Source organism: Mustela nigripes, chromosome 7, assembly GCF_022355385.1.
Source record: "Mustela nigripes isolate SB6536 chromosome 7, MUSNIG.SB6536, whole genome shotgun sequence".
NCBI classification, from domain to species: domain Eukaryota; kingdom Metazoa; phylum Chordata; class Mammalia; order Carnivora; family Mustelidae; genus Mustela; species Mustela nigripes.
In genome coordinates, this window is record NC_081563.1 from 64,033,075 (window position 1) to 64,058,568 (window position 25,494).

The 25,494-nt window shown below is 37.3% G+C and overlaps 1 protein-coding gene across 3 annotated transcripts in view; it reads right to left on the reverse strand.

Moving 5' to 3' along the window:
• The window catches only part of VRK2 (VRK serine/threonine kinase 2), a 119,587-nt gene that overhangs the window by 24,203 nt on the left and 69,890 nt on the right, over positions 1–25,494 (reverse strand). For 2 of the 3 annotated variants that reach the window (XM_059406031.1, XM_059406032.1), the window contains 3 exons: positions 11,905–12,037; positions 2,360–2,480; positions 15–73 (listed from right to left, as the gene is read on the reverse strand). In XM_059406031.1, coding sequence (XP_059262014.1) covers positions 15–73; positions 2,360–2,480; positions 11,905–12,037 — 313 coding nt within the window. Of the gene's footprint in view, positions 1–14; positions 74–2,345; positions 2,481–11,904; positions 12,038–25,494 lie in introns of all 3 variants that reach the window. The other variant, XM_059406033.1, reaches the window with a different exon arrangement.

The window sequence follows — 25,494 nt, forward strand, 5'->3', positions numbered from 1 at the left end:
AGAATTTGACTTACGGCAGCTGCTTCCGGAAGGAGCCCATTTAAGCACTGACTCAGGAAGCTCATCCAGCAGACTAAAACAAAATAGAGTAAGATTCAATGAATTTGTTTACGGTCCTGTGATTCACTGTCTTGATTAGGAAACAAAACTCAAGTTCTCTGTCGGTGGGTCACCTGTATTGTCATGCCTTTAAATATTTTTTTTTTTCACCCACCTGGAAGGGGAAAGAGGGTAAGTGGAGGTGGGGGAGATCCTTCAATTCTCACTGACCAGTTTTATATCAATTAGCTAAAAACTGAATGTAGATTTATAGTATAAATGCTTTCATTCAAAGTCTGGACATGCAGAAATGTAGAAGCAGGGAAATCTATTGTGACTTTTTTTTTTCTTAAAAACAGGATAAAAAATCATAGGAAAATTGTATCAGGATTTTCAGGAGATTCTTCCTCAGGTACTTATCCTTGGGAAGGGGCAAATTATTTAATTATTTATGTATACTGTTCTCCATTGGGCAGTGTTTTACGCTATTCTATGATCCAATGGGTTAACAAGTAATATTCAAACCACAAAACAAACAAGAAAAGTCATTATTCTAATCCCTTCTAGTGCTTTAGCTGAAACAAGCACAGTTCTATTAATTTGCCTCAGCCACCAGTATATAAACATGCAACTAAAATTATTGATAGGACTGTCTGACTGACAAACTCGGGCACAGGCAGAATTGCAACAAGAAATGCACTGATCTGGTGTCACCCCACGTCAGGAAAATAAAGGGCATGAGGGAGATACGGTATCACGGCCATATATGCAAGCAGGCCCTTACGAGGAAATTCAGAGTGCACCTTCTTAGAAGTTGAATGACTTATGATTATACATTTCTTACTAGCCGAAGTTTAAAAATGTCTATAGTTTACCTTAATTATAAACTTCACTACATATTAGCTTTATTGCTTAACAGATTTATATTAATCAAATCAAAATGAAGACATTAATGTAAGGGTGCCCAAAATATAAATGGAAGTTATGCTTATTAGCATTATATTTTATTATTTTGCATGATACCCTATTATCATATTTGAATATACACATGTAGGTATATTCTTTAGCTATCAGCACAGAATGCATCTATATGTGAATATGGATAAAGGACTAAAACAAATCACAGTTGTCTTAAAAGAGAAAAATACATAAAATCATCAGAGTTAAAATCCAAGTCTTTAAATATAGCACATTATTCAAATCAGGTGAACTGAGGTGAAAAACTGGATACTGAGATTGTTTATATATGCCCATTACTGTGCTTTGACTTGACCCATATATTGAAAAATGTTGGTTAATACGAGCACATTAATCACTGCAGTAAATAACTGATTAGATGGTTCTAATATTGACTTATATAAATGTGTTCGTTTGGGGCAAGGGGCTGGGATGATCAAGATTCTAAGCGGAGAAATACTTCATATACTATGTCGGTGTTTACAAATGTAAACTGTACTACTCCGCATCTGCAGGCTAGGCCCTCTGTGTTAAGAACTGAGAGCACAGTGAATCTGAAGACTGCTTTCTATGGATCAGCTCGCCTTTTGTAAATTTCTGTTGTGACTCACCTTACTTCAAACACAGCTGCCTTTTCCAATAGCAGTATTGTATCTGCGGACAACTACTGTTGAGCATATCTTAGTATATAATGAAAACTGGCTATTCTGAGCGGCATGCGATTGCTTTCCTGTAGGCCTTATCAGTGAGAAATTAGCAAAATAGTAACATAATCTGTTCTGTCTGACCTAGTTCTCATGCTAACACATTCTAAGTGATAAAAATTGAATGTGGAATATTAAAAGCGTTTATGTGGCTGCAATATCATCTCTAATAGGAACATCTCCTGTAAAAGTTTTGTTTCTTCCTTAAGAAACAAAACACACTCCCTCCAAGACACAGAATTAAAAGGTAAGTTGCTCTCACTTAAAAAATACAAGCCCTCTCTGTCCCGCCTCACTGTCGCTTCCCACAGTTAATAGCAATCACAGCCAATGCAGACTACCTCCGCGTACTTGTACAACGCTGATTTGAAACGACCCTTCCTTGAAAACACCACCACCCAGAATTTAGCTCTGGAAAACACCGCGTAAAAGAACAAACACTTCACTTGACATTCCACGTCACAGCGCACGTGCCGGTGACCCCACAGGTGCTACCTTAACTAATGTGAAGTTGGTCAGGCGTTTGGTCTTTCAAAAAATGTTTTTCAGATTTCAGAAATTTGCTTTGGTTATCATACTGGGTGAATGGCTAGTAATGCCCTTGAATGTGTCCCTTCCGAGCCCCTACCCTCCGGGGTGGAATACCTGCAAATGCGTACTTTGTTTTGGCAGTTTGCACGGCCACAGGGTCCCGCAGGCTCCGCTCCCAGGGCAGCCCCCCACAGGACCAGCGCAGCAGGCAGTAGCCGAGGGTCTCAAGGTCACTCCTTCTGGACAGGGCTGCAGGGGGAGGAAGCATGGAGAGAGAAACAGGAGGGACAAGCAAGTTTTGAGACCTAGAGAAATCACCGAATGAACTACTGCTGATGAAATATGAAAAAGCCAAATGGGCAAACGTGTTTTGTTTGTTCAGCTGGATGAAAACTTAGACGCCTGGGCTTTTGGCCGCAGTCCACAGACAGGCAGTGACTTGTGGCTGTTGAAAGTAAGGGTCAGTTTCCTCGCCTCCTCCAACTTCATCCTTCCTTCGTCTGGCCTGTCACATGAACTTGATCTCCATGGCCTCTGACATGATCCAGACAACCCATAACCTGGCACCGACACTTTCTCAAAGAGCCAAGCAGTAAAACAAAGAAATAAATGTCTGCGGCTAAATTGCTAACATATGTTCCAGGAAGTCCATGGGGTCTGCACTGGTCACGCGGAGACCCTCGGAGTGCAGACTAAACATTGATGGCCTTTCCTGCTCCACTCCCGCAAGGAGCGCTGAAAGCTGGAAGAATATGACAAAACTGCCATCTAGTGTGCAGGATGGAAACACAGGTCTGCCTCAAAAGTCTGCAATTAAATGGGAAGTACGGGATAAAAAAACACCCACTGTTTTGGGGGCACAGCGTTCTTAAAATTTTAACCAATATTTTTAGATATAAATAGTGCTAAGCTGAAATTCTGGTCAAATAGCCTGAACAGAAAAATGTAACCGTGAGATGATGGTGTGCAGGGGTAGCTGGACATAGATCTAGAAGCCACACAGAGGCGTTCAGAATTCAAAATAGGATGGCTTTTCATCAAAAAATACAGAACATTTTCAGGCCACTGTAGATGCCATTTATATCAGACTATTAAGTGCTGTAGACTAATTTTATCATGATTCTTGTGTTTTTTCAAGGTGTCTTATTTGAAAAGATAGTGGAATCTAATGTAAAAGTCAAAATAGAACAACTATTATTGGAATAACAATTAAAGCATTAATGAGATCCCACCAAATGTAATAACCATTCCAAATTGTTCTAACACAATAGGCCGGTATTTACATTTCTGCCCTTACTTGAATGTTCGTCCATCTGTGGGGGGATATAAAATCATCTAAGTGCAATGTGTGGCTATTAAACCCGCTGTAAATAGGTATCCTATTTTATTATCTTTCATTAAATAAACTCTGAAAAGTCTCTCTGTAAACTTGGTTTTTAATTTAAAAAGTCACCTAAGAAGATGTGAGCACATCGTAACTACTTTTGGTTACCACACATGAGTTATTATAAAAGCAGAAGACAAGATTAGCCGTTCCACAGAGTCTATCCTAACTGCTATTAGAGTGTTGGATTATTAAAGGCCCTTCAATCTAGCAGAATGCTACAGTCCCAGGGGCACCGTCTGCTTTTCTCACAAGCTTCGACAATGTCCTAATGCAAGACTTGGCTCTCCTATTAAAATAAAAACACAGTCTCTACCATGCTGTTTGGTCCTGATTTCTTCAGTAATAAATCTCCCCCTAATAATGGAACGGCTCCATTTGCACAGATGTGTGCACAAGTTCCTTTTCGATTATGGCAATTCCTGATTGCCACCACTTAAAAAAAATTCACATCCTCTAATTTTCAAAAAAAAAAAAAAAAAAAAAACACAACAACAAAACAAAACATATTCTGGCACCTGTTTGGATGACATAGGCTACACACAAGAGATTCTTTGAGGAAAAATAATCAGAATTAAAATGGAATAAACCTTTCCAGTCACTTCCCCCCTCCTCCAACGGAGGGATGAACGGATATGAAGCTGTAAGTAATGACAAGTCATTTAGACTTCTGAAGCCAATCTTTCATAAACTGGTGTTCATCTGAAATAGCCCCTTGAGAGTTAACTTTACTTCACTATTATAGTTTGGCCTTATCTACTTAATATATATTATCACATTTTTCAACCTTTATTTTTTTTATTGCCCATATATATTGATAACTATGGTTAGGTAAATGTTTTACTACTATTTCCATTAAAATACATGTAATGCTAGGAAAAAAAAAAATCCTACAGTCACTCTTTCCCACCATTAAAGAGAGACCTCTCCCTGAAATTCCCTCCCAGAGAAACAAATTGCAAAGTTCTGTGTGTTTTAATGATGTTCAAATCCAAGACTCTACCAATGATTTAGTCTTCTTTCTATCTACTGTACAGGGAAGTCATCTTAATACCTGTTAAACTAATTAAAAATAAATATTCTAGATGGCAATATTAGCATCTCCGTTTATGTGTAATTAACACAATGAATTGATCATATACCTTTAATTGACTTTAAACTACATCCTCAAGACATAGATGATATGACAAAAAGGTAATAATTATAAAGCCAGGAATTGGGTATTTGGATATGTATTATACTAGTCGATTATTTCCTATGCATTTGAAAAAAAATTAAATAAAATGGTAAAAATTAAAAAATAAGGATTATATTTGAAGAGAATGATTAATATAGAGCTATAAAAATCCTTTTAGTTTGGAAGTTGAAATATATTATTAACTATTTTGTTTCTGTAGAATTTGGTCTCTGTTTAATTTATTATAATACATAAAGTTCTTCAGTTCAATTTGATAATTAATGTAATCATTAACAGTAGTATATTTTCACATAGATTTCCTAAAAAAAAATCAAACTCTTACTTATGATGGTACTGCTTAGAAATGTAGCATGATTTAGTTATTAATACTTTTCCCCTACACTCCCATGTTAGTTCTAAAACATAATTTAGCATCTAGCTTTTATTTAACTTATTAATGTGGAGCAAAGCAAATGACTCTTCACTGAAAGTCTGTTGTGTTCTCCATTGTTTAACAATTTCTAAATTACAAAGTACTGTCAAGAGTAACAAGAGCTTAAAAAAAAAAGGCATGGGTGGGGACTTGAATTCTATCTCATTAGAAACCAGATTCCAGGAACAGAGGATACTAGAATGCTTAATTAAAATAAAAACAACTGACATGATTTATGGATTTATGGATCTGCTACTGTGCCAGACACTTTAACGCTTTTATATTATTTCATTTAATCATTCTAACAATAATATAAAGTACTATTTAAGCCTGTTGATAAATAAGAAAGTAGAAGCTCAGAGAAGTTAAGCAACTTGTTTAGAATCACGAAGCAAAAACTGACAGAGCTCTGCATTGTAATCCAGATCTCCATCTAACAATTACTTTGCCTCTCCCCTTAGTTTTAGCACCATTCAAACTGCATTACATAAACTACTTGTATAGTTAGGGGAGTACTTGAGGCAGGAATTTTAACTTAACACACCAAAAGACATATGGTTGTTTGGCAGGGAATAACCAAGGTCTGAGGTGCAGCACTAACAAGACTATCCATGCAACTGTCCTGTCACCACACGGTATCTTTGACAAAGTTTCATTCTGGGCCACCTGGGTGGCTCAGTCCGTTAAGTGTCTGCCTTCCGCTCAGGTCATGATCCCAGGATCCCAGGATCCAGTCCCACATGGGCTCCCTGCTCAGTGGGGAGCCTGCTTCTCCCCTGCCTGCCGTTTCTGCTGCTTGTGCGCTCTCTCTCTCTCTCTGACAAAGAAACAAACAAACAAATATTAAAAAAACCAAAAACGAAAAAAAAACCCTATTTCATTCTGATAAAAAAGGGTGTCTGGTAAAACGTGACTTTATCCAGTGTTCAGAGGGTACACTGGATACCATCAGCTCAGCTGGTCAGAGAACAAGATAAGCTAACTGAGAGAATGGGTCTTTATTCTAAAGACAAACTGGAGTAAACATATCTGGGACCAGGTCACCAAATGGAATGCAACAGACATGGGGGGGGGGGGGAAGAAAGCATAAAGGTTAATCCCCAAATGGATCTGATTATTTGCCTAAAGTGTTTTCTGTTTAGTTTTATTTTTATATAGAGTAATATGAAGGATGAAGGAAAACGGGATTTGGTAGGAAATAATACAGTGAACTTGAAAACTTCTGCCTGAAGAAGACAGGACCGGAATGCTCGAAATACTAGTTTATACGCCCTGAAATGACCTAAGAAGGGAGAAAACGTCTGACTGAGATGCTCACCTGAAGAAGTGAACGGTGACTATGTGCAGAACAATTTAGTTTACTCTTCCATTCCCTACTAATAACTTATGTTACTATATTTTGTGACTTAAGATGTATAAAGAGCTGAAAAATTTCACGGTGGCCACGATTTATTACACTTTCAAAAAGGATATTAGGAAAACAGAATGCAATATGTCACATTTCAAATAAAACATTAAACTCAGGTCTCTCTTATTCTTTTAGTACCTTTAAAATTTTAAAACTTAGTTGTTCTCTTTTTTAATGAAACACTATTGTGTGAGGCTTAGGTATAGTTATTCAACAGAGCAAAGGTGTTTTTGTTTTGTCTTGTTTTGTTTACTTTTACTTTTATGTACCCATTCCGGCCCTCCCCTCCCCCACCATCTCCCCTCTGGTAAGCATCAGTTTGTTCTCTAGAGTTAAGAGTCTGTTTCCTGGTTTGCCTCTCTTTCTGGTTTTTTGTTTTTTGTTTTTTCCCTTAGCTTGTTTATTTTGTTTCTTAAATTCCACAAAGGTATCTTACATTTGGCCAACGTGCATTATTATCTCAACCAAATAGTTCAAGACCTATATTAAGGCTTTAAAAGTCATGGCTGACTTTCTAAAAATAGAAAGCAATGGTTTGCTATTAACAGGATTCAAGCTTGATCATTTACCTTAATATCATAATTGAAAAATGGGTTCCCTTTTTTGAATTATTGTTTGAGGAGATAAATATTGTGTAAACTACATCATTTCCTCAAGTTTGGTAACATGAAAATACACTCTCAGTTTATTTCACATATATTTTGTAAGCTGGAGTGCTAGATTAGAGTGAAAGGGAACTGTGCAAAAAATAACACAAGCCTTGGATTTCATCTACCGTAGCAATTGGCAAAAAAAAAAAAAAAAAAAAAAAAAAAAAAAGTATATATCTCTTTCCTTGATACTGAATATATTACACAAACAAATGGACATTTAAAATGCAATTTAGATATCATATTTTATGGTCATCAATGATGTCAAATTAAAACAGATATTATACACTCAATGCAGAGGTCTGAAGTATTTAAAAAAGCTCAATATGTTAAATGCAGTATATCTCTAGAGAAATTAGGTATTGACTGCATGCCTCAGTGAGTAGAAAAATCTACAAAAATCCATACCACACATTGATCCAAATATTGCTTTTTAACATTACTAAGAATGTAACAAATTTTAAAATAGTACATTTGACACAGATATAATTCTCTTTAATTATCAGGCAACAAGCCCAAAATATGTCAATGTTTATACACGTTAGTTTTTATGAAGAAGAAAAAATTAATAATAGAAGAGAGAGATAAACCGAATGTATATGACTCTAATTTTACACTAAATGAAGCATTTCAGCCACTCAGAAAATACCTCTAGGTCATACAAGAGAATTGAGTCTGGAAGAATAACTGCAATTTTGAAAAGGCATACAGTCCCGGGGACGGTCGTTCCCCGATCTGGCCATCTCTATCTATCTCTATTCATACATTTTGGTTTGTAATGATACAAGCTGCCTTCCTTCTACATAAAGTTGAACTAGAAAATGCTAAGGGAAACTGGTGATTGGTACCTTCTACAACTCCTTCATTAGAAAAAACCAACTAACCCACAGAAGAATGAGAGTCGGCTCTGGTTTCTGAGTACGCACTACAGCAAGTAGGAGAGATGTGATAGGTGAATGGTCTCTGTTAAGTGGCTAATTCCTTAGTCAAGTCTTCCACTGAGTCTTAAATATTTCCCTGGGCCTGACCTGACATACAGCAACTGCGTTGACAACTGGAGGTTCTATTTCCTAGAGATAACTTGTTTTGCTCTTTATGTTTTCCTTCGCATTATCTTTCTCACTATTTATTTGATCTCCCAGCTGGACTGCTATAGAAAAGATTTTTCTGAGATTAAACTACATAGTGACTGTGCTGAAAGTAAACACGTGAATATTTATGAATCTGACCTTCTACATTTAACTACAGGATTTATGGCCCTGTTTATTCTGGTGTCTAGAAATGACTAAATGATTATTTCATTTCTAATAAATTCCTAAAGTAAAATGTTTTATTTTGGAAAGTTAAATGCAAAACGTTAGGAATGAATGGCATTCAAACATTTGAGGATATCAAACCCTTCACTTTATATATCAGACTGAGTCTGCATATAAAAACTTCAGCAAAGATACATATTTATATGTATTTATGTATGTACGTGTGTTTATGCACATGCATCTATGCACGTATGCGTATATAGTGGACCCTTAAAAATGCGAATGTAAATTGCCTGGGTCCACTTATATGCAGATTTTTTTTACAGCACTGTAAATGTATTTTCTCTTCCTTGTGATTTTCTTAGTAACATTTTCTTTCTCTAGCTTACTTTATTGTAAGAATACAGTATGTTATACATATAACAGAAAAAAAATATGTGCTAGGTGCCTGGGTGGCTCAGTTGGTTAAGCATCAGCGGGCAGCCTGCTTCTCTCTCCCCCTCGGCCTGTAGCTCCCCGGTTTGTGCTCTGTCAAATGAGTAAATAAAATCTTTAAAAAAAAATGTGTTAATTGGCTGTTATCTGGTAAGGCTTCTGGTTATCAGTAGGCTATCAGTGGTTAAGTTTTGGGGGAGTCAAAAGTTATACATGGATTTTTTTTTTATTAAAGATTTTTATTTATTTTTTTGATAGAGATCACAAGTAGGCAGAAGGCAGGCAGAGAGGGGGGGGGAAGCAGGCTCCCCGCTGAGCAGAGAGCCCGATGTGGGGCTCGATCCCAGGACCCTGAGATCATGACCTGAGCTGAAGGCAGAGGCTTAAACCACTGAGCCACCCAGGTGCCCCTATACATGGAATTTTAACTGTATGGGGAGTCAGCACCCCTAACCCTTGTTTTCTTCAAGGTTAACTGTATATATATGTATATCTATGTAGACATCTGTATCTACATATAGGTCTAAGTAGATAGAAATATACCTAGAAGTTTAGTGTAAATTCTATTTTAAATGAAGTAAGGGAATCTACTTTTTTTTTTTTAAAGATTTTATTTATTTATTTGACAGACAGAGATGCCAAGTAGGCAGAGAAGCAGGCAGACAGAGAGAAAAGCAGGCTCCCTGCTGAGCAGAGAGCCCGATTCGGGGCTCGATCCCAGGACCCTGCAATCATGACCTGAGCTGAAGGCAGAGGCTTTAACCCACTGAGCCACTAGGTGCCCGGGAATCTACTTTTTATAAGAATCCTGTGAAACCTTGATAAAAATGAATTATTCACTCCAGCATACAACTTTCTAGCAGATACCAAAAATATGTAATATAGGCACTTCCCTGAACTATCCTCCCAGGAAGTAATACCATCTTTCTACCATCATTCTCAGTTCAGTCTTCTCCCCAGAGACCTAGCATGGTGAAATCTACCCAACTCATCAACATGTGTTATTATTTAGGGAGGAAAAAAACTTAAATGGACTCCAGAATAAAAAACGGTTTAAATCGTTCTTGAAGACAGCACAATGAAAAGCCCTCAACAACGTAATGACTGTAGAAGACGTTTAGAATTACCATAGTCCAAACACTGATTCAACTAACATGTAACAATTCTACTTCCCATTCTGCAATCACAATTGTTTCTTAGCACTTTTAATATAATAGTTAATATCAGAGAGCTTCAGTATGAGAGCTATCAGTTATAGTAATAAGGGGCCCAACCATAAGTGAATGTCATTTAACATGCCTGAGCCAATGCTTAAGAATCTGTATGATGAATTTCCAGTTATACTGCAATGAAAAAAGTATTTCTGGGTTTTTGCAAATTCTTCCATACTAATAAATCTGGCTTTCACTTGGAATGAAAGAACTTTAAACTGAAAAAAAAATGTATCAGTAAGCATTCGACTCTTACATTTCTTATAATTAAAGCTATGTCCCATTTATATCTTTAAATGCTCACTGACTCATTAACAATGTAAATGGTGAAAAATTATACAATATTACTAAATTTCTTGTGATCATTACTTTTCCAACTCTCTTATTCTTGAAAAAAAAAAAAAATGTAGTGGTTCCCGTTACTCTGATAAGGAATATAAAGAGTAATTTTCACTTCAGAAAATTTAACCTATGATTCTTCCTGGAAGGAAGGTATGCAACTGACACACCTGTTTCACTTTTTCACTGGCTTACCTTACACTAGTGTGGGTTTTAACTGCTCTGGAAAATGATCAAGACCCCCCACATTATATGGCCGATGGTCCTTTTAATAGAAAAGGCAATAATATACAGTTGTTTGCACCAACTAAAATTCATCAGAAAGTATCAGTTTAGGGTAACAGTTCAACAGCCATTAACAAGTGCAAATGTGTAATTACCTTTTAGTGACACGGGGTCCTTTTGAAGCTGTTTTTAAATTATTTTTATGGTTTAGTATATTTGAAAATACTTATATAAATAAAGTTTACAAAGAATATAATTTTGAAAGGCAAACTTTTTCAATAATCACCATTTTTTTTTTACTAGCATAACATTAGAATTGACTTTTTGTCTTGCTGACAGAGCAACTAAGAAAGTACAGTTGCATTGACCATATTGATTGTGAACAAAGCAACCATCAGTGGGACTCTGCACCATATATTTTCAATATTGACCTCCTACTTCCTTTTCCATGGCTTTCTGGGTCGGCTATTGGATTTGGACTGCAGTGTAATAAACAGCTAAGGTTTAATTAATGGTAAATGAATACAAGACATAGGTTATGACTTTAACTAATTAGGGAATTGTTGAATTAAGTCTGCCTTGGAATGCAAGGCAGTACAATCAATATCCAATAAAAGGACTATGTATGTAATTTACCTGCAAATGTGTTTCCAATACCATCAAAGTGAGTTTAAATAAGTAAGATATATGAAAAGCGACTAGGAGAGATTTCCACAAGTTAACACTTTATAGTTTCAGAAGAGATTTCCTTATTGTTGAGAGATGGTATCTTCTAAAACTCTGATAAGGACCAGGTGAAAAACAGGAATAATTCTTCCCATGTGCACCTTTACCAAATCTGTAATACTAGTGACAGCATACAAATTCACTTGCTGACCTCCAAGTTTAACCTATACAAACTACTGATTTTCTGCCCCAAATCAGCATCAAGTTTTGCTTACTTGACACCCTGTTGCACCCTTCTCACTTTTCACAATCTCTGTCTCTTCCCTCTGGTAGAAGAAATATTCATTGACATACAGGAATTCACTACTTTCAATAAAAATCTTGGCAATGTTCTTACTCTTCAAACTGACTATGCAAAGGTCATTTCATGGGCCTTATTACTCTTTAATCATTTTTCCGAAATAAAATTAAGAAAAAGAAGAAACCTACCTACTCCCTTGTGGGCATCCACGCTGGTAAACTCTAGTGTCCCATTATGGCCTTTTCTAGGATTTTCCTGATACTGTTTGTGGTTCCCATTGGGACAATATCTGTAGCAAAGTCCATAATCTGCAAGATAAACCTGGAAGACATGAACAGAGAAATGAGTAATGCTTTTGTCCTCTGAAAATATAACCTTTATAATTAAGTCTTAAGAAACTGATAGGTTCAGAACAGCCTCAGATCTACATTTTATTAAACCAAATGGTGCCTCAGGATAAAATATATACAACTGGGGGCCATAACAACTTTCCAGCTTAAATCCTTGTTCATCATGGGCATATCTTGTTTCTGAGTTGACTTAGATTTTAGTCCTTTTTATTTTACTCTAAATTCTCTTCCCTCTAGGTAGGCATCTAGACATCATAAACTACAATAGATTGTTTTTTTTTCCTTTTAAATCCATATTCATACAGCTTACAAGGCCTGCCTTTTCTTACAACCCCTCCCTTAAACATAAACATGTTTTAAGCAGGGAGGGGAGAGGAGAGCAAACAATCTAAAAACATAAACCTAATGTTATAGGAAACTCCATTAACAAGAAGTATAAAAACAGTGAACAGACTATAAGAGGTAATGACTCTTTAAAAACAACAACAACAACAACAACAACAAAAAACCACCATCATGTTGCCCGCATTTAAGATGGAACATCAATGCAGTACTTTTGGCCTTTCAGACCGATCCATATCATCACTGTTATCTTTGTAAGTCAGTCAGAATTGCAAGCCGGGTCTCCAAACAGAATATAGATTGTTAAAAGTCAGATGGCAATTCAAGTGAATTTTTCTCAGATTACTTTTGGAGAGAGAAAGAAGGGGGAGAAGTAGTTTTACAGATACAGCATGCCCTGAATAGGGAACTGACAGGACTCGACATTCATCCTCATGTGTAGCCAGAATAGAGTAGTTCCCAACTACATTACCAGGCTCCTTCCCAAAACAAAGCAGTTTAAAATTCTTAAATGTGTTGTTTCACATGTATTTCTTTAAAACAGGGGGACTGAGGCAACATATCCTGATACAGCTTCAAGACAACAGAGTATTGCAATACAACTTGTGCTTTAAAATATAATACCTATTAAAAGAAAATTTAGTGTTGAGTTTTAATCTAAGTTTTTGGTTTTATGATAGCCGAAGAAGGAGACAATTTGACCTTCAAAATATAAACAGCAGAGTTTTCTTCATTTGATGGAGAATATAGCTTGCTGGAGTGTCTGGAAACATGGTATTTCAGTTTTCTCTCCCTCGCCCACAGACACTATTTCTCAACATGGCCTCAGAAGTAACCGATCCCTCTGCCCTAAATAACTAGACTCCAGGATCAGATGTGTAACTGGTTGCTTGCTCTCACTATTTATCATGCACTCTATTTAGTTCAAGAACCAAACAGACTTCACTTTGCAAAGTAGATACCCTGCAAACATATATACTGGTAATTCAGCAAATGGAAACATTTTAAATACACTAGAGTAATTTACTACTATTTACTATAGGCAAATCATAAGAGACTCAACTCTAGGGAACAAATTGAGGGTTGCTGGAGGGGAAGAGGTTGGGGGATGGGGTAACTGGGTTACCTTAATTACATTAAGGGGGGCACTTAATGTAATGAGCACTGGGTGTTGTATGCAACTGATGAATCACTAAATTCTACCCCCAAAACTAATAATACTCTATATGTTCACTAAATTGAATTGAAATTAAAAAAAAAATTAATTAAAGAAAAAAAAAAGACCTATCAAGAAGTTTTTCAGGTAGTCATTAGTCACACACACACACACACAAGTCAGACCTAAAACTTACGGAGTGCCTAATATGCTTCAGGTAGCATGCTAAGAGGTTAAAATTTTATAGGTAGGTACCATCACCTCCATTTTACTCCAGGACAAACTGAAGCTTAGTGAGATTATTTGATTTGTGTAATAAGGTGGAGGCAGAGTCTGACACCAGAGTCTTCACTCTCAATCACTGTCAAAGGGAAACTGCACTGGACAAGCTACACAGACAAGGAAGACTTTATTCAAAGCTACTGAATAAGAGAGAGAGACTGCTGCAACTGGGTGGGGAGTTTGAACTCAATTCTGCTAAAACAAAAAATGGGTAAGTTTTAAAGTGCAGGGGGTGAGGTAGTGAACTAACTGCAGGAGGTTAAAGGAAGGCTGGTCAGCGGGACTAGGGCTGTCCATGTTGTTAATTGATGTGTAGGTTCCCACCCTCTCTCAGAGTCAAGGGGATAAGGGCACAATCTTTCTTAATCACGACATTTTAAAGGGATGGCTCCCAGGTCTGTGACAAAGACATTCCTGGTTACAAAATGGACAAGAGGCTGGGAAAAGATTTACATCTCAGAGGCACAGAGAAAAAGCTTACAGTTTCATGTTTTCTAAGGTAAATGCTCTTAAAAAAAGGACAGGGTCCTATAATCCAAAGAAAATTACCTTAAGTTCAGTTAAGCTAAAGACAAGAAGCTAATAGTATAATAAAAAAAAAAAAACAAAACATATGCCAACCACTTGACTCAGAATACAGTAAGTAATTCATTTGAATATTGCTGCACTGGACACATGATAAAGACGCCTCTTTGAAATAATGATTTCATTTCCTTTGGATATACACCCAGAAGTGGATTCTTGGATCATGTGGTAGTTTTGTTTTTAATTTCTTGAGCAACCTCCATACTGTCTTCCACAGTGGCTGCACCAGTCTGCATTCTCGCCAACAGTGCACCAGGGTTCCCTTTGCTCCACATACTCCCCAATACTTGTTACCTCCTCTTTTTGGTAATAGCCTAACTGGTGTGAGTTGATACCACATTGTGGTTTTGATTTACATTTCTGATGATTTAGGGATGCAGAATACCTTTTTATATACCTGTTGGCCATTTGGATGTCTTCTTTGGAAAAGATGTCCATACAGGTCCTTTGCCCATTTTTTAGCTGGGTTGTTTTGGTTCATTTTTGTTATTGAGTTGCAGGAGTTCTTTGCATATTTTGGATACACCCTCATTGGATATGTGATTTATGAAAGTTTTCTCCCATTCCATAATTGCCTATTTTGTTGATGATCTCCTTCACTATACAGGTTTTTAATTTGATATAGTCCCACTTGTTGATTTTTGCTTTAGTTGCCCTTACTTTTCATATCAAATCCAAAAATCACTGGAAGACCAATGTCAAAGAGCTTCTCCCTGTTTTCTCCCAGAAGTTTTATGGTTTCAAATCTTATGTTCAAGTCTTTAATCCACTTGGAGTTAATTTTTGTGTATGGTGTAAGATATGGGCCCACTTTCATTCTTTTCCATTAGCTGTCCCATTTTCCCAACACCATTTAAGAGATCATCTTTTCCCTACATATATATATATATATATATATATATATATATTCTCAGCTTCTTATCAAAGATTAATTGACCATATATGCAAGAGTTTATTTCCGGAGTCTCTATCCTGTTGCATTGATCTATGTATCTCTTCTTATGCTAATACCATACTGTTCTGATTACTGGAACTTTGTAACCCAGTTTGAGATCAGGAGGTGTAAGGCCTCCAACACTGTTCTTCCTTCTCAGGATGACTATGGCAATTCAGGATCTTTTGTGATTCCAAACAACTTTTAGAATTGTTTTTCTATTCCTGCGGAAAAAGGCCACTGGAAATTTGATAAGGACTAAATTGAGTCTATTGATTGCTCTGAATAGCATGGACCTTTTTACAATTTTAATTCTTCCAATCCATCAGCATGGAATTTCTATTTATCTAAGTCTTCTTCAGTTTTTGTTTTTTTTTTTTTCATTAGTGTTTTGTAGTTTTCAGCACATAGTTCTTTCATGTTCTTGGTTAAATTTATTCCCAAGTATTTTATTCTTTTTGATGTTATTATAAATGGGGTTATTTTAATTTCTCTTTCCAATAGCTCATTGTTAGTGTACAGAAACACAACTGATCATTGTATACTGATTTTGTATCCTGCAACTTTACTGAATTCATTTATTAGTTCTAATAGTTTTTTGGTGGAGTCTAGGGTTTTCTCTATATAGTAGCACATCACCAACAGAGAAAAATTTTACTGCTTCCTTTCCTATGTGGATGACTTTATTTTTCTTGCCTAATTGCTCTGGGTAGGACTTCCAGTACTATATTTGTTCACTACTATACTTGTTCTGTGGCCTAACATATGATCTATTCTAGAGAATGTTCCATGTGTGCTTAAGAAGAATGTGTATTCTGTTGCGGTTGGATGGGATGACTTATATATGTCTGTTAGTCCCATCTGGTCTAACATGTAGTTTAAGCCCAATGTTTCCTCATTGATTTTCATCTGGATGATCTAGCCTTTGTTGAAAATGGGATACTGGAGCCCCATATTATTGTAGTGTTGTCTGTAGGTGGAGTCTACAATCTGTTAACATATGCTTTATATATTTGGTGCTCCAATATCAGGTGCATAATTATTGGTCTTAATAGAGAGCTGCAGGCAGAATTTAAATAATCATGGAATGCTATCAAACAGTGGTAGAACAAACAAATATCTATCCCACCACACCCAATATAACCTCCCCTGTTTTTTTAGTTTGTTTTTAATCTACTAGTGCAGCATCTGGCTTAAAATATTTATATTCTATGAGAACTGGATGAATTCTCTAATCAGTATTATAGATCTTGATGCACTAATGAAGAAATAAAAGAGTGACTGCATTTGGTAAGCAGAGATTTTGGTATATGGAAAGTCAATAATTTGTCCCAAGTAATCAAAATGTTGAGAAATTAATTTGATACGAATTAGGTCAAAGTGAGAATTTCTATGAAGATGCAGTAGTAGAAAAACACAGTCTAAAATGCTTTCAGAACAGTTCAAAAAAGAAAAAAAGGCTGGGAAATATTGACAAACAAGGTAAGGAGGGAAGGAAAGGAAGAAAATTTGTTGAGGTTCTACTTATGTGATAATCACTGGGCAAAGTACCTTTCACAAGTTATGCCATTAATTCCAGGCAACCTCCCAGCCAGGTAGTATTGGTCTCATTTACATATGAGGAAGCCAAACACCCCAGTAATTAAGTGCCTGTCTAAGTCATCGCTAATAAAGGATGAAAGCAGGATTCAGTCCCATGCCAATATAACATCAAGGTCCATGTTTTTTAATATTGTATAGAATTTGGGGTTCTGTCCATTTCTGAAATTTTGTTGAAGTCAAAAATAAGTTTAAGCAGAACTTCATCCACAATAAGGTTTGCAGTCTAGGTCCTATTTTTATGTGTCCTTGAGCTAAGAATGATTTTTACATTTTTATAGGATTATAAAAAAAAAAAGAAAAGAAAGAAAAAAAAAGAATATGCAGCAGAGACCCATATGTGGCCCACAGAGCTCATAAAAGCCTAAAATATTTACTATCTGGCTCTTTACAGAAAAAGTTTGCCAACCTCTAATCTAAAATAAAACTTGCTTTCTAGTTAACTTTTTAAATATTATCTTTCTTTTTCCTGTGAAATAAAAAATAACTAGTTAATATTTTCCACTTGAAGTGTAAACATATATATACTATCCCTAGTTTAAGACAAACTTATAGGGGGAAACTGAAGAGAACCAAGATCAAGTAGGAAGTGATTATTTGCATTGTAATCATACTAAACATAGAAAAATGTAAGTATCTAGCTCCCTAATGCATTTTAGTTTTTTTTAAAGATATTATTTATTTGAGAAAGGGAGAGGGCGTGAACAGGGGTGAGGGGCAGAGGAAGAGAGAAGCAGACTCCCCACTGAGCAGGGAGCCCAATGCAAAACTCAGTCCCATGACCTTGAGATCATGACCTCAGCCAAAAGCAGATGCTTAACCAACTGAGCCACCCAGGAGCCCCTCCCTGATGCATTTTTAGTGACTTTCTTTTTAAGTGACTTTCCTGAATTTAGTAATCATTTCCTTTCTCCATCAGTAAAAGAAGAGCCCTGCTTGCCTCTCCTTACTCTAATTCCATAGATCTTTCTATTACACTGCATTACTTCTCACATTTCCACATGGTACTCATTTTCTTCTCATCTTTCTTAGATATTGTGTTTTATTCCAACTTCATGAGGTTGGTAGGGAAGAAGCATCATTATCCACTCTTAACAGATAAAAAAATAATGTGTTACACACAAATAATGCAAGTCACCCAATGCCAAGTACAGCTTCTTCAAAGTTTTATTGTTTTAGTGAATTGCTCAGGCTCTCCAACTTCCCCACTCCAAAAAACCTCACTAAATCTGAACTAAGGTTTACATGGACATTTGGCTTTGATATTTTACTACTGAAAAGGTAGTGTGGCAGCCACTGAGGTCCAGTCCCATCCAGAAAGAACTGACCTTTCACCTATGAAGACGGCAGTAATTTGATGACCTCGAGTGACAAGGGCCATCGGGAATAGCTATGGCATGTAAGCCAAGGCCACAGTCTTCCTAGGCCACACCTGCCAAACAATGATCACAGTGGGGGTACTGTGTGGCCATTGCTGCCCAAGGGGCTCTTCTAATGTACACTCTCTGCTCTGAGGCTTCTTGTCAGAACTCTATCACAGTTTGAGCTCTCCCAGCCCAATTCTTACTGTTCCCTTTCCACTCACAGGGATCATATCAACATCCTACTCTCAAAGGTTCCCCTGTCCAATCTTGCTTTTTCTCTTTTTGTTTTTCATAGGTAACATAGTTGCTTCCCCGATTAAGGACTTGCACCCCTAATTCTATCTCAGCATTGGACCTCTGAGAATTGGATTTGGCACAGGTGGTCAGTAAATCAGCCTTCATTAAAAGCACTAACCAAATAATGATGAAAACAAGTTAGACTTTGATGTCCATGAAGAACACAACTTTCCTATACTGAACAGGACTGTCTCAGACATTCTTTCCCTTTTACCTAACCAGATCTGCACCCATATGTGCCACATTCTCAAGTTCTGCACTCCGTTAAACCTTTACTTCTCACTGCCTTCGTTTCCTAAGGTGGGAAGCTCTTACATTGCTTCGTTTTTCCAAATGGATGGGTAGAACTCGTGATTATAGAACACACTGTGATAGGTCCTCTTTGCCTTCTACCCCAGCCCTGCACTCACACTTCACAATTCCTGGGTTGACCACCTACCCTTGAATCCTATTCTGGTTCGGACATTCTTTTAACCACAAAGCAACTTATTGGGTTTTCATTTATGGTCCACACGGATTAACTAATTAAAAATGTATAGTTATTTAGCTTTTCTTTTCTTTTTATGGGGGGAGGAGGCAAAGGGAGAGAGAAAGAGAGAATCTTAAGCAGTTCTATGCCCAGCACAGAGCCCGATTCAGGGCTTGATCTCACTACCTTGAGATTAAGACCTGAGCCAAAATCAAGAGTTGAATGCTTAACTGACTGAGACACCCAGGTGCCCCTCGGTTTTCTTTTATTTAAGCCTTGGCTCCAGATTTATAGACTGCAAGCTCTGAGGGGACAAGCGGCCAGGATAATGTACACATTTTTGTATCCATGACAGTACCTACTCATAAGTCCTTCTGCACAGGCTTAAATAATTTTCTACTGATTTGACTTCATGGTAATAATTGGGAAAATTGAAGTAAATTCTTTCTCATAGCCACCTGAGTGCCAAGAATGATAAACCATTGAGAATCATACATTTACAAATAAAAGAAAAAAAAAGAATGCATATTTATTGAATGCTTGCCATGTGAAAGCATTAAGTGCTTAATAGAAGTCAAATCATTTAATCCTCATGACCTTAAAAGAAGGTTATTTTAAAATTTCTTAAGGTTGAGAAAATTGAATGAGAAAAGTTAGGTGCTCTGTGCAAAACAAACTTATATAGCAAGGGACAAAGTTGAAAGTGAACCTAAATCAGTCTGATCAGAGGATGAGTTTTTTCCATGCCTCACACAGAAAAAGGAAAGATGATATAAGCATATCTACAGATCCAAAGATAACATTTACTTTGAGAAAAGTATAGCAGATTTAAATTTAGTAGTATTTTAGAGCAAGGGGAATTTATTTCTAATTTAGGGGTTTAGACAAAGAAACATTTAAGTTGGGCCTTGACAAATATCTAAGATTTCCAAAAATGAAGACAGGAAAAAGAAGTAACCCAAGAAGGAAAACCAGAGAATAGGTCATTGTAGTTTGGAGGGCAGAGGTTATTGGAAATCTAACACAAACCAGAAAAACTGATTAGCAGAAAGCTTCTAAAGTCATGTTAAGAAGCTGGAACACAATTTTTGCATAAATCCAAGTCACCAAAGGTTTTTGGCAAGGAAAGGTATTATCAGTAGTGGCAGCTCCAAAACGAGGAAATAGAAGCAGAGAATCCAATTAAGAGAATGTAACAATAGTCCAGACAAAGGGCAATGGGAGGGCGGACTTGCTCACTGGTGAACGGTGAACGAAAGAAGGGAGACAAAGAAGAACCATGGTTCTTGGATACGAGGACCAATGTGAACGAAAGAAGGGAGACAAAGAAGAACCATGGTTCTTGGATACGAGGACCAATGACAACTCTAAAAATGGTGTGGCTGGCCACTAAGTGAGGATTCAGTGTATAAAGGAAACAGGTGGAAGAGGTGGTTTGGAAAGAAAACGATTTATTCATTTTTGTACCAAAAGCAAACTAGTTGATTGGTGGCTAACACCCTAACCCAACCAGTTCCTGCTTCTTTCAGTTTATGCAAAATTGAGTGACATGCTCATAACTGATGGAAAAAGCAAAGGACCTCTTCCCCATCAAGAGTCAAATCTGCTGCCTTCCTGCTCCCCAAGCAACCAGGAATCCTAAGCACCAAGCAGCCACAATGGCTCAAATGGAAGCATTTCTCAACACTTGGCGTGATGGACAGGGAAATATGTCAGCTAGAGAAAGAATGCAAGGGGTTATGGAGATGAGAGAGAAAAAAGCAAGACACAAGGTGAACAACTGGCCAGTGGGATGTAACCATCCACGAAATCACATTACTACTTTACCTCCATTTTGCAGGCTACTTATACATTAGAGATGTATATTCAGTCCCCAAAATGGGATTTACTCTTTAAGAACTTCAATTTTTGTCATACACTCTCATATCTTATTGTAATTTACACTATTTTATACAATTTTTTTAAAGATTTTATTTCTTTATTTGACAGATCACAAGTAGGCAGAGAGGCAGGCAGATAGGGAAGCAGGCTCCCTGCTGAGCAGAGAGCCCGATGTGGGGCTTGATCCCAGCACTCTGGGATAATGACCTGAGCCGAAGGCAGAGGCTTTCACCCACTGAGCCACACAGGCACCCCTAATTAAATCCTTTTCTTTAACACACCTTGTTGTATCAAGAAATATATCTGTTAAGTTCTCATTATCAGAGGCTGGTGGAAATTATACTCTGGAGGGAGACAGTCACTCTTCAGGACTTTTTAATTTTTTATTTTTATTATTTATTTATTTTTTAAAAAAGATTTTATTTATTAATTTGACAGAGAGAAATCACAAGTAGACAGAGAGGCAGCCAGAGAGAGAGAGAGAGGGAAGCAGGCTCCCTGCTGAGCAGAGAGCCTGATGTGGGACTTGATCCCAGGACCCTGAGATCATGACCTGAGCCGAAGGCAGCGGCTTAACCCACTGAGCCACCCAGGCGCCCGTCAGGACTTTTTAAAATGGAAATTTAGAAAACATTTTGAAAACTCTAGCAAGAATGTACAGACTTACTCAGCAACTTTGAAGACTCTTTAAAAGAAGCTAGTATTTATCTTATTGAATAAGGTATAATATTTCCCCATTCTATCTACAAGATACTATAACGTGAAAATCTTCGCAAGAAACTAAATGGTTACTAATGAAAATCACTATATGTCAGAAGAGGAGTAAAGCATGCGATGTGTAAGCAGTACGTTTATGTTCACAAACATCCCTCGCGTCTGTTAAAAACTTATATGCAACCTCACAGATGCTACTACAAGCTGATATAAATCTGTGCTTTTTATTCTTTTATTTTATAGCATTTTTTGTTTTTCAACTTCCCTACCTTGTTTTGCCAGTAACGTTGCATTCCCGCTATAGAGTCTAGACAAAATAGTATGAGTTTTAAAAGGTGCCAGCTTATTTTTCAAACATGATGCTTATTAGAATAAACATGAAGATATATTTTGTTAAAACTGCAGTCTGACCTTATCTGAGCCGTAAAAAGGCTGCCATTTCTGTTTTCTGATGGATGCAACATGCAGTTTTTCTTAAGGGAAAAAAAATCTGTTTTAGGTGCTGGAGGGTTTTTTCCCCCCTCTTAGATCTCAAAACTACCTACTCGATTTCAAATCTTAAGTTTTATCTTGTTTTTTTTTTTTTTTTATACGTGATATTCATGGAGAGTAAGAGACTTAAAGATACATCTGTGGTTAACATATGAGGAAACGACAGAAGAGATGGGCCTCCTATCATGATGTCTTCAAGGCATCTACTGCTCCCTTGGGCTCAAGTCGATGGCTCCTTGAAATGATGCTGAAGATTCAAGGACCATAACCAAATATTGAGGTATTTAGCAGTATTCTAAATGTATTTGTGTTTTGAGCCCATGACCTGTTTTTCTATTCCAACCCAGTTCTTTTAGCAATATGTGAAAGCTTATTTGATCAAACAGGGCTATGACTTAATATGCTATCCAAACTTTTGGGGGAAATTCCTTCAACAGATCTTATGCTAGCAATTGCTTCTTTACTAAAAATGCCTTTCACCCACAAAAGAAAACCTTTCCAATTACAGTCTCTTTCCAATCTGTCCTGATACAAGTTCTCAAAAATTATATGAAAGAACCTATAATACACTTTCTAATTTCCAACATGATAACAAAGCACATAACTTGTGTCTGTCCTTATACAAAATAAATAGGCAATGGGAGAGGATAATCTGAATTGCATCCAATTTATGGTCTTCCTTTTTGTCTAAGTCAAATCGGAACTTGAGACTGATCAGCATGTTGGTAAACATTCTCAGAGTTTGGTGTATCTGTACATAGCAGATACTCACAAAATGTTAGCTGACAGAATTTGATGGCCATTGCTATAATCTTATAAATAGGTTCACCAAGTGGAAGTCACATCTACATAAAACACAGCTAACCAACATTCAAACTAGCTGTCCTGTTCCATATTAACCACACAGTTCACTGATTTCAGAGACGGCATTTGAGGTTTCCAGCACCAATGCCATTCATACACACACAGTTTTTTGTTTTTTGTTTTTGTTTTTTTTTTAAAGAGAGAGAGAGGGAGGAGGAAGCAGGCTCCCTGGCCACCAGAGAGCCTGATGTGGGACTCGATCCCAGGACTCTGAGATCATGACCTGAGCTGAAGGCAGAGGCTTAAACCACTGAGCCACCCAGGCAGCCCACACACACAGTTTTTTAACAGCCCCTAGACAGGGGTACATCTTAACCCACCCAATTTATGCAGCTTAGTGAGTTGATTCAGAATCCAGAAATGCCATTTTCCCATACTAACTAACTAAAAAACAAACACACACACACCTTATATATATAGCCTTTTGTGACACAGGGTGCTCAAATATTCTTTGGTCATGTACGCATCTGGCCTTCAGAACTAGAAATGATATGACCAGTAGGCACTCAGTAGACACTTAATAAGCCTGTACTGATTATAGAAAAACACTAATTTTTTAACAGCATTAACTCTCTTGGGAGCCACCTTCTTGAGGATAGGTAATTTGCTAAATGGGCCATCCTATATTTACACTGCACATACACTCCTAAAATGTGAACTCTTTCCCTTATATAGAAAACAGACCCTGGATGTTCTGGTCCCTACAACTGGAGGGAAGTCTATCATTAACCTACACATCTGGGGAGAATGACACTTATTAAATCCAACTCATTACCATCTTCTTAATATCTAACCAGAACATCATCATGTCTAAAGAATTCCTGGAAAGCAAAGTAAGATATGGTTATCTTTTGTCATAAGTATTAAAATAATGAAATTATCATCTGGCTATTACTTACTGAGTGCTTGATATGTGCCACTTATTTGTCTAACTCTTTCACATGTTTGAATCACTTCTTCTCCCTCTGTGAGGGAGATACTATTATCCTTATTTTCAGATGTGGAAACAGAAACACAAGGTGAAATGATATGGCAAAGCAAACAGCTAGTAAGAGGCAAAACCAGGAAGGTTTTTGGAGCTCACTTCCTTAACTATTTTTATACTGAGTCTCTATTGAAAGTATGCAAATAGTTGCCATCTTTCTCCATTAAACCTTTTGCCTGGGATCAGGAGAAAGTAAACCACCCTTTTTTAATTTTAATTTTTTTAGAAGATTTTATTTATTTGAGAGGGAAAGGCCATAGAGAGAGAGGGAAAAGCAGGCCCCCGCTGAGCAGAACACCTGACGTGGGGCTTGATCCTGGGACTCCAAGATCATGATCTTAGCTGAAGGCAGATGCTTAACCTGACTGAGCTACCCAGGTGCCCCCACAACCTTTTTTTTTTTTTTTTTAATATCTTCTAATTCCGAACGAGGACATTTAGCTCCAGAATAAACAGAAAATCCCACCACACATGGGCAAGAATTAACTGCCCAGAGATCCCATGTGTAAGAACGAATCTCGTTAGAAACACTAGCTGATCTGACCTGGCCAGAGTGGCCCTAGGAACAGTAAAAGAGAGTACTTTTCTCTCCCCTCTGTTCTAACTTCCCCCCACCTTTTTTCCCCTATCCTGGTGCTCACGTATGTCCAAAATACACTGGTATTCATGCTCAAGAGAATGTTCTGTTTCATGTAAGTTATATGAAACAGAACATTTTCCTGAGGTTTTTATTAAAATGGTTTGGAAAATCTCAACTTCCACGTGAAGATTTGTCTAGGTCCCTGCATTAGTTTTGCAGGGCTGCTGCTCTAACAAGGTACCACAAACTGGGTAGCTTAAATGATCACCGAAATGTCCTTCTAGTCCTCATCTTCTAGTCCTCGAGGCTCCCAGCCTCCCCTCAAGATGTTCTCAGGGTTGGTCCCTGCTGAGGGCTGGGAGAGATGATCTATTCATGCCTCTCTCCTAGCTTCTGGTGATCTCAGGTGCTCCAAGTCCATAGAAGGCCTTCTTCCTGTCTCTTCGCTTGTCTTTCCTCTACTCATGTCTGGTCTGTCTCTATGTCCAGGTTTTCTTATTTATAACCTCAACTGTACTAGATCCTGGCCTTCCCAAATGACCTCATCCTAACTCAAAAAGACCCTATTTCCAAATAAGGTCACATTTATAGAGACTGGGGGTTGGGACTTCAACATCCTTTAAGGGGATACAATTTAACCTACAGCACTTCCTATTCCTGTTTCTCTTCATGAACATGCTGGCAGAGCTCTATCCATTAAAAAAAAAAAATACCACTGGTGATGGCTATATAAAGTACTACTGATGTCTTGACATGGGATAGATTTCTCCCAATAGGAATTTAAGAAATGTACAAATGCCTTAACTACTATATGTGGGTCTGCTATATCCAGTTCCTCTTGGTTGGCTTTATCTGTTACTACTGAACACTGAATGGCTAATTAA